We start from the raw sequence: 11,839 nt of genomic DNA on the forward strand, positions 1-11,839 counted from the left end.
GATGAGAAAACAGAGGCCCAGAGTGAGGAAGGGGCTTGCTGGAGGACACACAACTTAGGTGGTATCCCTACATCCCTATCCCTGAGGCAGGGAGTTAGTTCAAAGACCCCTCAGATGGAACTTAAGCGACCCCCTCCGCTTCACTTCTATCCCACAGAGGATAAGCCAAGGAATTGACCGAGGAATTAACCCCACAGATTCCTGGCCTCCCTAGCAGGACCCTCTATCAGCATCAACACCTTCTCATTACTGGCCAGAAGTCCCCAAAGTGAGTCAGCACTACCTGAGTGGAAAGGGGTTCCTTTCCACCATCTCCATGGTCATTTTATCCATTTATCCCATGGTCATTGGACAAGCCACATGTCCGGACTTTGCAAGGACAATCTTTTTTTTTTTTTTTGCGGTACGCGGGCCTCTCACTGCTGTGGCCTCTCCCGTTGCGGAGCACAGGCTCCGGACGCGCAGGCTCAGCGGCCATGGCTCACAGGCCCAGCCGCTCCGCGGCATGTGGGATCTTCCCGGACCGGGGCACGAACCCGTGTCCCCTGCATCGGCAGGCGGACTCCCAACCACTGTGCCACCAGGGAAGCCCGCAAGGACAATCTTGATTCCAAATACTCTATCCTTATGTCCCTATAGGTGTACTCAGACCTGTAAGACCACACGTTTCCGTGTTGGATGCATATAATGTAACCACCAAGTTACACAAAAACTTATTGGCCTAGCTGGGATAGCCAGAGGAGGGGGCAGACTCTGAACTCCCTGAAAATTGAGGGATGGGGAGGGGCAAGATTGCTGACATACTGGAGCTAAAAATATATATACAGGTAGACAGGAGAGAAGAGAAGATACATACGGGTTAAAATCTTGCAGTGGGATCCTTTTGTCTGGAGAGGGGCAGGAAGGAGGGGCCAGGACCAGCAAGGTGGGAGGTCATTTCAGGTAGAATATTTTCCACACACACACACGCACCCCCGCCTCTATCTGTCAAAATCTTACTCATCTTTCAAAACTGACCTCAAGTGCCACATCTTCCATGAAGCCTTCTCAGCTCCTCCCACCTAAAATTAATCTTTCTCCCTTCTGTTCTTCCTCAGCCTCTGCTAGTCCCTTTATTATAGTCTGTGTACTCATAATTTGTGCACATCTTATCTCCTTAACTAAATTGTAAGCTTCACTTCAAGAAGCAACAGTTGAAGCCTGCTATGTGCCAAGGATTCAGTAAATGTGTTAAATGGAGGGACAGGACGAGCGCTGTAGTCTGTGAACTCCTGGAAAGTCAGGCTTGTTTTATAATCTTGTCTCAGTCATCCATGCTAGGACAGTCCACAGCACTTAATGGAGACTGAAAACATTTTTGTTGAAGGCATGATGTTATGAACGGAAAAGGCGGTCAGGCAGAGGAGTGGAGATCCTGACTCTCCTGAATCTGGTTAGAGACCCAGACTTTAACCCTGCCTCTGGACCGTGACCCCAACTCTCTCTCTCTAGATCCCAAATCTGAGCAGTGTCCATGGTAGCGACCTCTTCCTGGAGGGCTGTTTCCCACAGGTCGGGGCCAGGCCGAATGCCAAAGCTCCTGTTTCTCTCCGCCTCCACTTTGGTGACCCCCTTCCCCTCTTCGGGACTCACATCCCACCTGTGCCGGGGAAGCAGCCCCACCCCTGTGCTGCTTTGAGATGCACGGTGGCAGGGGTGGGGTAGAGCAGGGGGGAATGGGAGGGAGGAGCGTCCCGTGTTATAATTATAATCATCAAACCTTGGATCCTATTGCGTGATTTCAGAGGAACTCCCTTCCTTCCCACAGATTCACCCCTTCTGGTCCAGGAAGCCACAGGAGAAACTGACGCACGGTGGTAGGAAAGCAGTTAGATCAAAAGGTGGGTATCCTGTCCCTCTATCTCCTTCAGCCTTTTAGCTCACAATACACCCCAGTACTGCCAGTCAGGAAGTCAGTGAGCCTCTGGCTGGGACCCTCAGTCACCCACCCCCAACTCCAGCCATGTGGGGCATGGAGGCTGGACGTTCCAGAGGTGTTAAGTCCAGGCTGAGCCAAACATCTTTTCATGGGTATGTTCAGGTCCTATTAGATCCCAGAGGTGGCCTTGGAGGGAGGGCTACGTGTATCACTGGGCCTGAAAGGGAGCGCTTGGGCCAGGCAGTGATTCCAGCCCTCTGCTCGAGGTAGGGATCTTCCTCCCCCTTATCTAACAGATATCGGTCTCCAAGTCCCCCTGCCCCCGTGCCCTCAGTCCCGCACATCTCACAAGGGCCATGCTCTTGGGGAATACGCCCTCATCCTTCAGCCTTGCCTTCACTCTTCTGGGATGAAGCTTGCAGAAGGCAAATGCCAGGGTTGGGGCTAGAAGGAAATACTGGCTGGGGAAGACTTTCCAGACCAGTGCCTGGTCTCTTAGGTTCTGTTCTTTCTTCCTCAGTGAACCCCCATTCCCCTCATGCCTCACTACCTACCCTCCTCCTACCTGCATTCTGGGCCCTAAGAATGGGAACAATTCAAGTCAAGACAGAATCCTTAGCATGTAAATTGTCTGAGCGGCACCACTGCACGCAAGGCCTGCATACCTGAGTTCATTCGACAGACATTAGGTAAGCACCTCTTCGTGCCAGGCTCCAGGGAGAGGACAGAGACACCTAATACATGGTCCCTGCCTTCAAGGAGTCCGCAGTTAGGACAGGCAGACACATAAACAACTATAACGTGCTATGTCCCTCCATCATGTGTTGCCTATACGTCTCTGTTTGTATATATGCCGTGTCCATACCCGGGGCTGTCTCTATGTGCGTAACCGCAGATGTTCATCACCTGCGTGTATCTGATGATCCGCTTGTAACCTGTGTCTGTCCCCATGGCAGGCTGCACACCTCAGCCAAACCGGTTGGAGTGGGTTGTGCTGAAATTTTTGTTTGTGTCAATGGGACTTGGAGGTGAGTCAGGGAGGGACAAGGATGGGTGGGGTGGTGTGGGGGAGAAGAAGAGTGAGAGTGAGGGTCAGAGTGAGTGAGTGGGGGAAGGAGGGAGTGGGTCAAGGTGGGAAGGGCTGGGGGCGGGGTATCAGGAGGATGGGTTGGGGGAAGGAGCAGATGAGAGGGTTTCTTAGTGAGTAATATCCTATTTGTCTGCAGTGGGATCCCAGGTCAAAGAGTCAGAGGCTGGCAGGGAGACCCTCGGGCTTTGGGAGAGATAAGAGTGGTTAATAAATCAGAGTGGAACTCGTTGCAAGCATGGATGTGGACCAAATGTCTGTAATCCATTTCTATACAGCTTTGTTTCTCTGTGTGATATTAAGCTATTCTTGATCTGCTCATTGCCTTGGCTTCTTTGTACAGAGAAGTGTTGGGAGGTTGACTGACGTTGTAGTGGAAGATTACTGATAGGGGACTTGATTCCATCCCCCAGGACCAAGGCTATTGCAGGTAGAAGCTTCAAGGTCCTTCTTCCTGCTCCTCCCTAGGACTCTCCTCACCCACAGAGGACTGGGAAGCGATCCCCACACAGAAAACAGGTACTCCTGCAGCTTTTCCTCCACTGCAAATCGCCTTTGCTCCCCCCCCAGCTGGAGCTTCACTGTGCTCAGTATTAGGATGGTGGCATCCTGCTTTCCAAGAGATTCCATCTAAACATTGCCATGTGCTGTGCTGTTCCTATCTGCCTATCCTGCAGGCCCACTGATCCCCAGTACCCAGCCCCATCCCTTAGTGACAACCACACTTCCTGGTTGCCTAACAACATCACTTACAGTTCAGGAGGCTGGATTTGCTTGTTCCTAAAGAGTCCTGAAGCTAGAGTGAGGAAGTAGCTGAACATACGGCACATTTGGGCCCTGTATCTCAGTAGGCCACTGTGTGCAGAGCCCCCTCCTCCTTGCTCTCACCCCATGGACTCTCCAAACTTCTGTAAACACATGGTCGTAGAATCAGGGACCAGGGCATGGGTAAAGAGAGAGATGCCTTATTCTTTGACCCTGTGGTCTCTGGGTAGGCTAGCACTTTTAGAAGGCTCTAGAAATAGGTCCTGGCTGGCCCAGGACAAGAGTAGGAGCTCTCGTGGAAATCAGAATCTTCCAAGTGCTAACAAAAGCAGCAGAAGATGCAGTGGTTAGGAGGAGGTAAGAGCAAAGTTTAAGTGGGGTCCTAAGAATTTGATGGGAGAATGGATTCTAGTGAGGACCCCAAGCTGTGCTCCTCTGCATTCTCCCCATCCCTATCCCCACCCCTGACCACAGAAAGAGCCAGGCTCCTCCCAGGGAGCTCACCTGTTGAGGAACATGCATGTAGGCAGCCCCCAAGGGCCAGCCCAGCCTGCAGAGCCTGCACCACCAGGGCATTTTCAGGTAACACCTGGCCTCTGTAGTTTCTCACACTCATCTCCAGGTATCCAGCTTAGATGCTGAGGGTGTGGTTCCTCTCTAAACCAAAGACTGCCACTTCCTGGCCATCAGCTTGGGCTCCTGCCACCGCCCAACTTGGCTTCCCTAGGGGAAAGCCTCCTGAGGCCCTGCGATCAAACATCACCCTTGGAACAGGCCCTGGGGGAGGCAAGACAGCTGCGGAGCAGAATATGGGGCCGCGGATGGAGAAAGACACCATGAGACCCAAGAGCTGTGGAAGCCTGGAAGAGGTGGGATCTTAGGGGGAAGAGCACAGAAGACCCCAAGGGGAGAGGGCCAGTGTTGAAAGGACTCTGAGGGAAGACGTTAGAGGAGAGGGGTGGAAGCTGAGAGGACATGAGCAGCAGTTGGGAATCGGGGGAACCAATAAGACCTGGGGATTCTTGTAATTAGAGAGTAGATTTTCTTTTGAAATTTGTTAGCAGAGTCCTCCTTCTGTATGGCCCAGGAGTATTCACCTTTCCATCACGTCAACTCTAATTCCCTCCTTTCTCTCCACACCAGAACCCAAAGTTACCTCAAACCTGCAGCTCCCCCTGTTTCCATTATCAGTGCTCAGCACTCAGCAGGCAGGTGTAGCTGCCCTGGTCGAGGCCAGGATGTGGTGCAGCTGTAGAGGAGCCCTAGTCTCAGTGCCCTGGGCTTTCTCTGCCTCATCCTGGAAAGCAGGGGCTGGGTCTTCAGGTTCTGAGACACCCCCAAAGCCCCAGTGCTGCAGGACTAGTTCTTGGCCTTGGTCTCACTGCACTAAGAGACTCGGACCCTGTCCTGCCTCTGTTTTCAGTCCTAGAGATAGCAAAGTTGGGAGCCTTTGAGCTGAGGATGGAGGAGGTAGGTCCCAGGCTGCGGGAGAAGCAGGGATGGAAGCCGAGTAGAGCGTGCCCCTGAGTCCCTTCTGAGCATCTTCCCCATACATCCCCAGATGGACTTCATGCTTTCCTTGCAGGAACCCCTGGCAACTGCCCTCCAGCCTCACCCTGAAGCCTTCCTGAACCTCAATTTTTCCATCAATTCTAGAAGTAGCATAAAAGAAGAAGGGCTAGGGATCAAGACAGAGCAAGAGTCCCTTGCTAATGATAACTAGTGAGATAACTAACTAGTGATAACTAACTAGTCCCTTGCTCATGAAAACTAGCGAGATCAGGAAGCATTGGCTATAAGGAAAGGTAGAGGAACAAAGACCGGAGTCTCATCTCCCCGTGCCAGCCTGCTTCTCTCCCTGGGCCCAGGCCTCCATGCTCTAAGGTCCTCAGTGGGGAAATCCTACTCCCTGAAAAGGCCCCTTTTGTTGAAGCTCACTCAGGACCTCATCAGTAATCAATACCCTATGACTGTGCCCAGGGACCCCAAACTGGTTCTACAGTTCTAGCATACAGCCAAAGGGGGAGAATCCTGGCCACTCCTAGAAGGTTCCAAAGCTCCTTGCAGAAAAGTCAGATGGTTGGCTCCGTCCAGCAGGAGAGAGAGGGCAGGGGCGACAGAAGGGCAGAGACCCAGAGAGAAAAACACAAAGTAGATATGGTGAGAGAGATCTCAAGGCACCGTGAGACAGGTCGAAACCTAGAGATAGATACAGAGAGGGAGAAACACACAGACACACAGATACACACACACACACACACACACACACGAGTTATTGAAGGGGGGTAATTCAAAGAGATAAGAAGCTGAGACAAAATCTGAAACAGAGAGAGAAATACCTAAAGAGAAATTTCTGGACGCCTACTTGCCCACTGCTGGGATCACTCAGGTACTTCCCTCTTCCACCCTCAATTTCCACCACTCAACAATGACCCATTGATACTTTCCTACTCAATATCGCCATGTCCCTCAAAAACTCAAGTTTTCCCCCATCCTTACCCCCCCTCTCCATCATTCTCTAACTCATCTGATTCCCACTCCCCTCCACCCCAAGGCTGCTCACAGTTCCACTTCTCTCACCAACTACTTTCAGCTCACGTCTCAATCACGTCTCAAGATCTGGCCTCTTGAAATCTCTTTTCCTGGTCATTCCTCTGTCCTCCTGTTTGCCCACGTCCTTATTCTGGCTGAGCTGAGAGCAAAAAGCCAGAATTGGGACCAAGAAGACATGGGGCCAGGAAATCAGCTATAGGCAGAATGAACTGTGGGAAAAATGTAGAAAGGCCAGAGGACAATAAAGGAAGAGCCGCAGAGACCGCCTGAAGGATGGGACAGCCTGGGAGATGTAGGCAGAGGCAATTGAGAGAGTCTTGAGAGTGTGACTAAGACCCCTAGGGTCCAATTGTTGGCTTTTTGTGTGTACTGAACAATGCTGTGAACCAGGGATGGTTCCAGGGTCAGAAAATGAGGTTAAGGGGAGGAGAAGTTAGACTAAATTTTTTTTTGTTGCGGTACGCGGGCCTCTCACTGCTGTGGCCTCTCCCGTTGCGGAGCACAGGCTCCGGACGCGCAGGCTCAGCGGCCATGGCTCACGGGCCCAGCCGCTCCGCCGCATGTGGGATCTTCCCGGACCAGGGCACGAACCCGCGTCCCCTGCATCAGCAGGCAGACTCTCAACCACTGCGCCACCAGGGAAGCCCCTAGACTAAAAGTTTTATGAAGGTTTGAGACAAGGGTGTGTAGATTTGGGGCTGGGACAGACATCTAAGACTAAGAAGCTGAGCTTCAGGGATCCTTGCTTGCCAGAAACAGCCAACTGAGGAAACCAAACTCATAGGATCACATCAGGATTCTGAGACTTTCAGAATGATCAGCCCCCACTTCCACTCCTGGACAGAGGTTGTCCCTGTGCCTTTCAGTTTTTTATCATTGACGGGGTCATTATACACCACTTATGATGCTGCCCTGGGGTGTCAAGTGTTTGTCAGACAAGTACAAATTGGCTTATTTTCTTCCTCTCTTTTCTTCTCCTTCTTCTTCTTCCCCTTCTCCTCCCCCAGTTTCTTTTCTGCCTCCTCCAAAATATGGGCTGACTTCAGACTAAACAGGGGAGGTAGTATTCCTCCCCCAGGTCTATGTTTGGAGCAGCAATGGATGGACACCTCTAGCTACTAGGTGGAACTGGAGGAGGTGCAGAACTGGGAGGGGACAGCCAAGGAGCAATGTGAGGTTCAGGCTCCATGTTCGGGTGAGATGACAACTGCTGAGGACTCAGAGTCGGAGTGGCAGCTGGGAGGAGAAGGAAAACAAAGCTGGGAGAGAGGAACTGGAAAGGCCCCTGGGGTGGGGAGTTCCCCGTTCTATCCAGGAGACTGGCACGACAGTCAAAGACTTAAGCAAAAGCAAGAGCCTAAAATGGGCATATAGGCCAGTACGGTTAAAGCAAAATGACACCACCCACCGGGCAGCTCCTCGCTGAAATCCTAGGAGTATGACAGATCTGAATCTAGCAGTTGGGAGGTTAGCCAGTCAGAAGATTTAGGGAAAAGGCTGGCTTTCAGATTTCAGCCAAGGATGTTAGAAGTTAGTGATTTTTTTTTTTTTTTTTTTTTTTTACCATGGTCTGGAAAACTGAGGATCCTCTTTGTCAAAATCTGGGAAAGCTATAGTTGGGTGGGCAGAGACTTTCAAAGCTACTACTGGGTCTCGGCTTTAAGGTATAGGTGGGGAACAGGTCCTGGTATCTACCAGTCTCTCTAAATGTGCCTTCCTGCCCATACCCTCCTCATGCTATTTTCTCTAAGGACCAAGAGTTAGGATCTGGAATGGGAAGAGCCCTGCCCTGAATTACATGTCCAGCCTCACTGCAGCTCTAGCCACTCTCTATGGCCTCCATTTCTTGGGCCTGATGGGGATCAAGTTGATGAATAGAAACCAAAGGTAAAAGTAAGCAGTCATCACTCTCATTTACAGACCAGCCCTGGGGGACACAAGTCCTGTTTCTGTCCCACCCCAGCTATGCTGGGAGTAGAAATCTGTCTGCATTTTCACCAGTAGCTAAAACTAGTCAGCTTGGATCTGGGCCTCTTCATTCTTCACTGGGTCTTGAAGGGATAGAGTCAAGAAGCAGCTCAAGGACCTGGCTTGAATAAATGGAAGATACCAGGGAGGGGCAGGAGTTTGTTTTTCTCACTCCTCGCCTGCTTCACCCCCATCCAGCTTCTAAGACTAGGCAGCTTCTGCCCTGGATCTTATCAGGAGAAACTCCCTGACCTTAATTCTGAGTTCCAGATGCCACGGTACCTCAATTTCCTCCTGCTCTATGAGCATATGAGACAAAAGGAAATAAGGAGTTACTCTTCCTAGGACTCAATAGTGAAAAGTTCTCCAATGCCTAAGGTATTTTCCGTCACCCTCAACCCAATATCTCTCTCTCTCTCTCTCTCTCTCTCACACACACACACACACACACACACACACACACTCACTCACTCACTCAGTCCCTCACTCTACAATGGGCCCTGAGAGACTGGGTTCTACTACCCTCTAGTGGCCAGAGAGGAAAGGGCTGTCCCACCCCGTCGATCAAGACCTTCAAGACTTTACCACGGTCTTTGGTCTGGAAGACACCTAGGGGATAAGCCAACAGCACTTTTTTTTTTTTTTTTTGCGGTACGCGGGCTCACTGTTGTGGCCTCTCCCGTTGCGGAGCACAGGCTCCGGACGGGCAGGCTCAGCGGCCATGGCTCACGGGCGCAGCCGCTCCGTGGCATGTGGGATCTTCCCGGAACCCGTGAACCCGTGTCCCCTGCATCGGCAGGCGGACTCTCAACCACTGCGCCACCAGGGAAGCCCCAACAGCACATTTAATAAATGAGAAAGAAGAGGCCTAGAGGAAAATAATCACTTTGAGAGTCAGGGTATAGTTGGGACCGGAACTCAAGTCTCCTGACTCCCAGGTCAGTGCTTAATCCAGTTTCACTGCCTCCCCTCTGACTTTTGTCTCCCCTTCCTAGCTTATCCCTGGGGAGGTCAGAACGAATCAGAAAAACGCCCCAAACGCCAAAGCCAAAAAGGACATGGTTCCTCCTCAACCCTTGCAGAGCAACGCCTGCACCTGAAACGTCATAGTCCCAAGTGAATTCACATCTTGGATAACATGGGTCCTTCTGAGGAACTGGCTGTCCTCGGACTTTCCGAATTTAACAGACTTTCAAGATTTTTACTGACCTCGCACAGCTCCTGTCGCCATGGTGACAACACTAATTCATGGTGGCTACCCAGGTCTCCTGTCTCCACGGTAACCGGTGCTTTGCGACCTTCAGTTTGCAGCGGTCGTGCTGCAGCCGCTGCAGTGGTTGCTGGGCGACGGCGGAGCGAAGCAGGTGGTTTGAGGTGGGGACCCGGACAGGCTTCCGGTAGGGGTGTAGAGGCGGTTCCGGGGAAGCCTGCGCCCCCAGGTAGGGGTGCTCCGGGCCGCCGGCCCCGCAGCCCGCCCCTCCCCGGGCCCATGGCCGGGGCGGTGGGTGGGACAGGGGGCTCAGGCTGGACTTGGCGGCCGGTGGCGCGGGATCCGCTGCTGGCGCGGGCCTTTCATTCATGCACCGAACTGCGGGGACGGTTCTATCTGGTGGGGGGTCTCCTAGCCGGAGGAGCGAGAGAGCCGAGCAGTGATATGGTGGTCTTCGATCCGGCTGAGGGCCAGGCCGTGCGGGTGGGAGCCCGGGGCGGCCCGAGGCGCAGCCACCACGACGCGGCGCCGGTGGGCGGGCGCTGGCTCTGTGTAGTGGGCGGCTGGGATGGGTCGCGCCGCCTGGCCACAGTAAGCGCCCTGGACACCGAGCGCGGTGTGTGGGAGGCGTGGACCGCCGCCCCCGGCAGCTGCTCCCCTGCCGGCCTCAGTAGTCACACCTGTACCCGCCTCTCCGACCGAGAGCTGCGGGTGGCAGGCAGGGAGGGCGGGACTCGCACTCAGCGTCGTTATGGAAGCATCTACACGTTAAGGCTGGACCCTGGCGCCCGCACCTATTGGTATGACACCCCTTGCCCAAAACCTTTCATGCTCCCTCACTTACACTCTGGAAAAACAGCTTCGCAGGCAATTTATCTAATATCCTCACCCTAGAACCCTCCTTCCCCGGGAATCTTCCATGTCTAAGATAGCTGAACTCTCATCAACATTACCCTCCCTCTCAACCGAACTACATATGGCACTGTCCCACGTCTCCTTCCTATCCTTGGCAAGGGGGTTGGGGAAAAGGCAGTACAGCGCTTATATTTTAAAGAAAACCCAACTCAGGCCTGACTTTCACAGCTATAAGGAAGAAGGCTACCACACAGTCTCACGTTCAGGTCACTGCGCTGCCCTACTCCGAAGTCCTGGGCCCCACCCAGGTCACCAGCTATTGCTCTTTGGGGGCTGCAACTCAGCTGAAGCAGAAGTAGCTGGGCATTGGAGTCATGGGAAGATTAAGGTATTATCTGCTCACATCTTGCTAAGGGTGGAAGGGGGCTAAAATGGGGCTGCCCAAATCTCTGCAGACAGTCCCTTCTCTCCCCCCCAAGGAGGAACCACCTGCTGCCCCCCGTCTGACGGAACAGCTTGCAAGTCTCGTGAGCAGTGGGCAGGGGTCCCAGCAGGGGCCTCGAGGACTCCGGCATCACTCGTGTTCTGTGGTTGGGCCCTTTGCTGTGCTGTTTGGTGGAGAAACTCTGACTAGAGCCCGAGACACCATCTGCAATGACCTCTACATCTATGATACCCGTGAGAAGGGGCTTAATGGTTGAGAAGGGGAAAAGGTGGGAAGATAGGAGAACCTGCAGACTACAGAAAGAAAGAGGATGGAGTAATGGGGTAGGGAGAAGGAAGATTTAGTCGACAAATTAAAGGAATACACAGAATGCTAAATTTTGAAGAGGCCCACAAATCCAGTGAGGAGAAAAATAATGAGCAAATCTTTGGTCTTGTTAAGAGCCCCATGGGAGCCAAAGCGCTACTGCCTCAATAACCACTCTCTGCCCTTACCCAACAGGAAAGTCTCCTTCTCTGTGGTTCCACTTCCCCTGTGCAGACCATGGACTAAAACGCGTGGGCCATCGGACCTGCCTTTGGAATGATCAGCTCTACCTGGTTGGGGGTTTTGGTGAGGATGGCAGGACAGCTAGTCCACAGGTTTGCATTCTGGACCTCTTTATCTGAAGAATAGTGCCAAGATACACCACCAAGCCTCTGTTTGTTTTGTTTTTGTTTTTTGCGGTACGCGGGCCTCTCACTGTTGTGGCCTCTCCCGTTGCGGAGCACAGGCTCCGGACGCGCAGGCTCAGCGGCCATGGCTCACAGGCCTAGCCGCTCCGTGGCATGTGGGATCTTCCCGGACCGGGGCACGAACCCTTGTTCCCTGCATCGGCAGGCAGACTCTCAACCACTGCACCACCAGGGAAGCACCAAGCCTCTGTTTTGTTGCAGACTCATAATCTTTAGTTATCACCAGAGCTATCTGCCTCATGTCAAATGCTGATTAAATTTCAACCTGAGAGTTAACGTTTGTTTCTGAATCTTTTGGCGGGGA

General features: G+C 52.7%; 1 protein-coding gene across 1 annotated transcript; it reads left to right on the forward strand.

Annotated features, from left to right (window-relative positions):
- The first annotated feature begins 3,074 nt into the window (after positions 1 to 3,074).
- KLHDC9 (kelch domain containing 9) lies at positions 3,075 to 11,598 on the forward strand. Its single transcript, XM_027095228.1, has 5 exons — positions 3,075 to 3,524; positions 9,287 to 10,301; positions 10,585 to 10,744; positions 10,836 to 11,034; positions 11,303 to 11,598. Exons 2-5 carry the CDS (start codon positions 9,430 to 9,432, stop codon positions 11,467 to 11,469), a joined length of 1,398 nt encoding a protein of 465 aa, XP_026951029.1. The 5' UTR covers positions 3,075 to 3,524; positions 9,287 to 9,429; the 3' UTR covers positions 11,470 to 11,598.
- The last annotated feature ends 241 nt before the right edge of the window (positions 11,599 to 11,839 follow it).

Source organism: Aethalodelphis obliquidens, unplaced genomic scaffold (assembly GCF_003676395.1).
Source record: "Aethalodelphis obliquidens isolate GAN/ISIS:26980383/991018 unplaced genomic scaffold, ASM367639v1 scaffold90, whole genome shotgun sequence".
Lineage (NCBI taxonomy): Eukaryota > Metazoa > Chordata > Mammalia > Artiodactyla > Delphinidae > Aethalodelphis > Aethalodelphis obliquidens.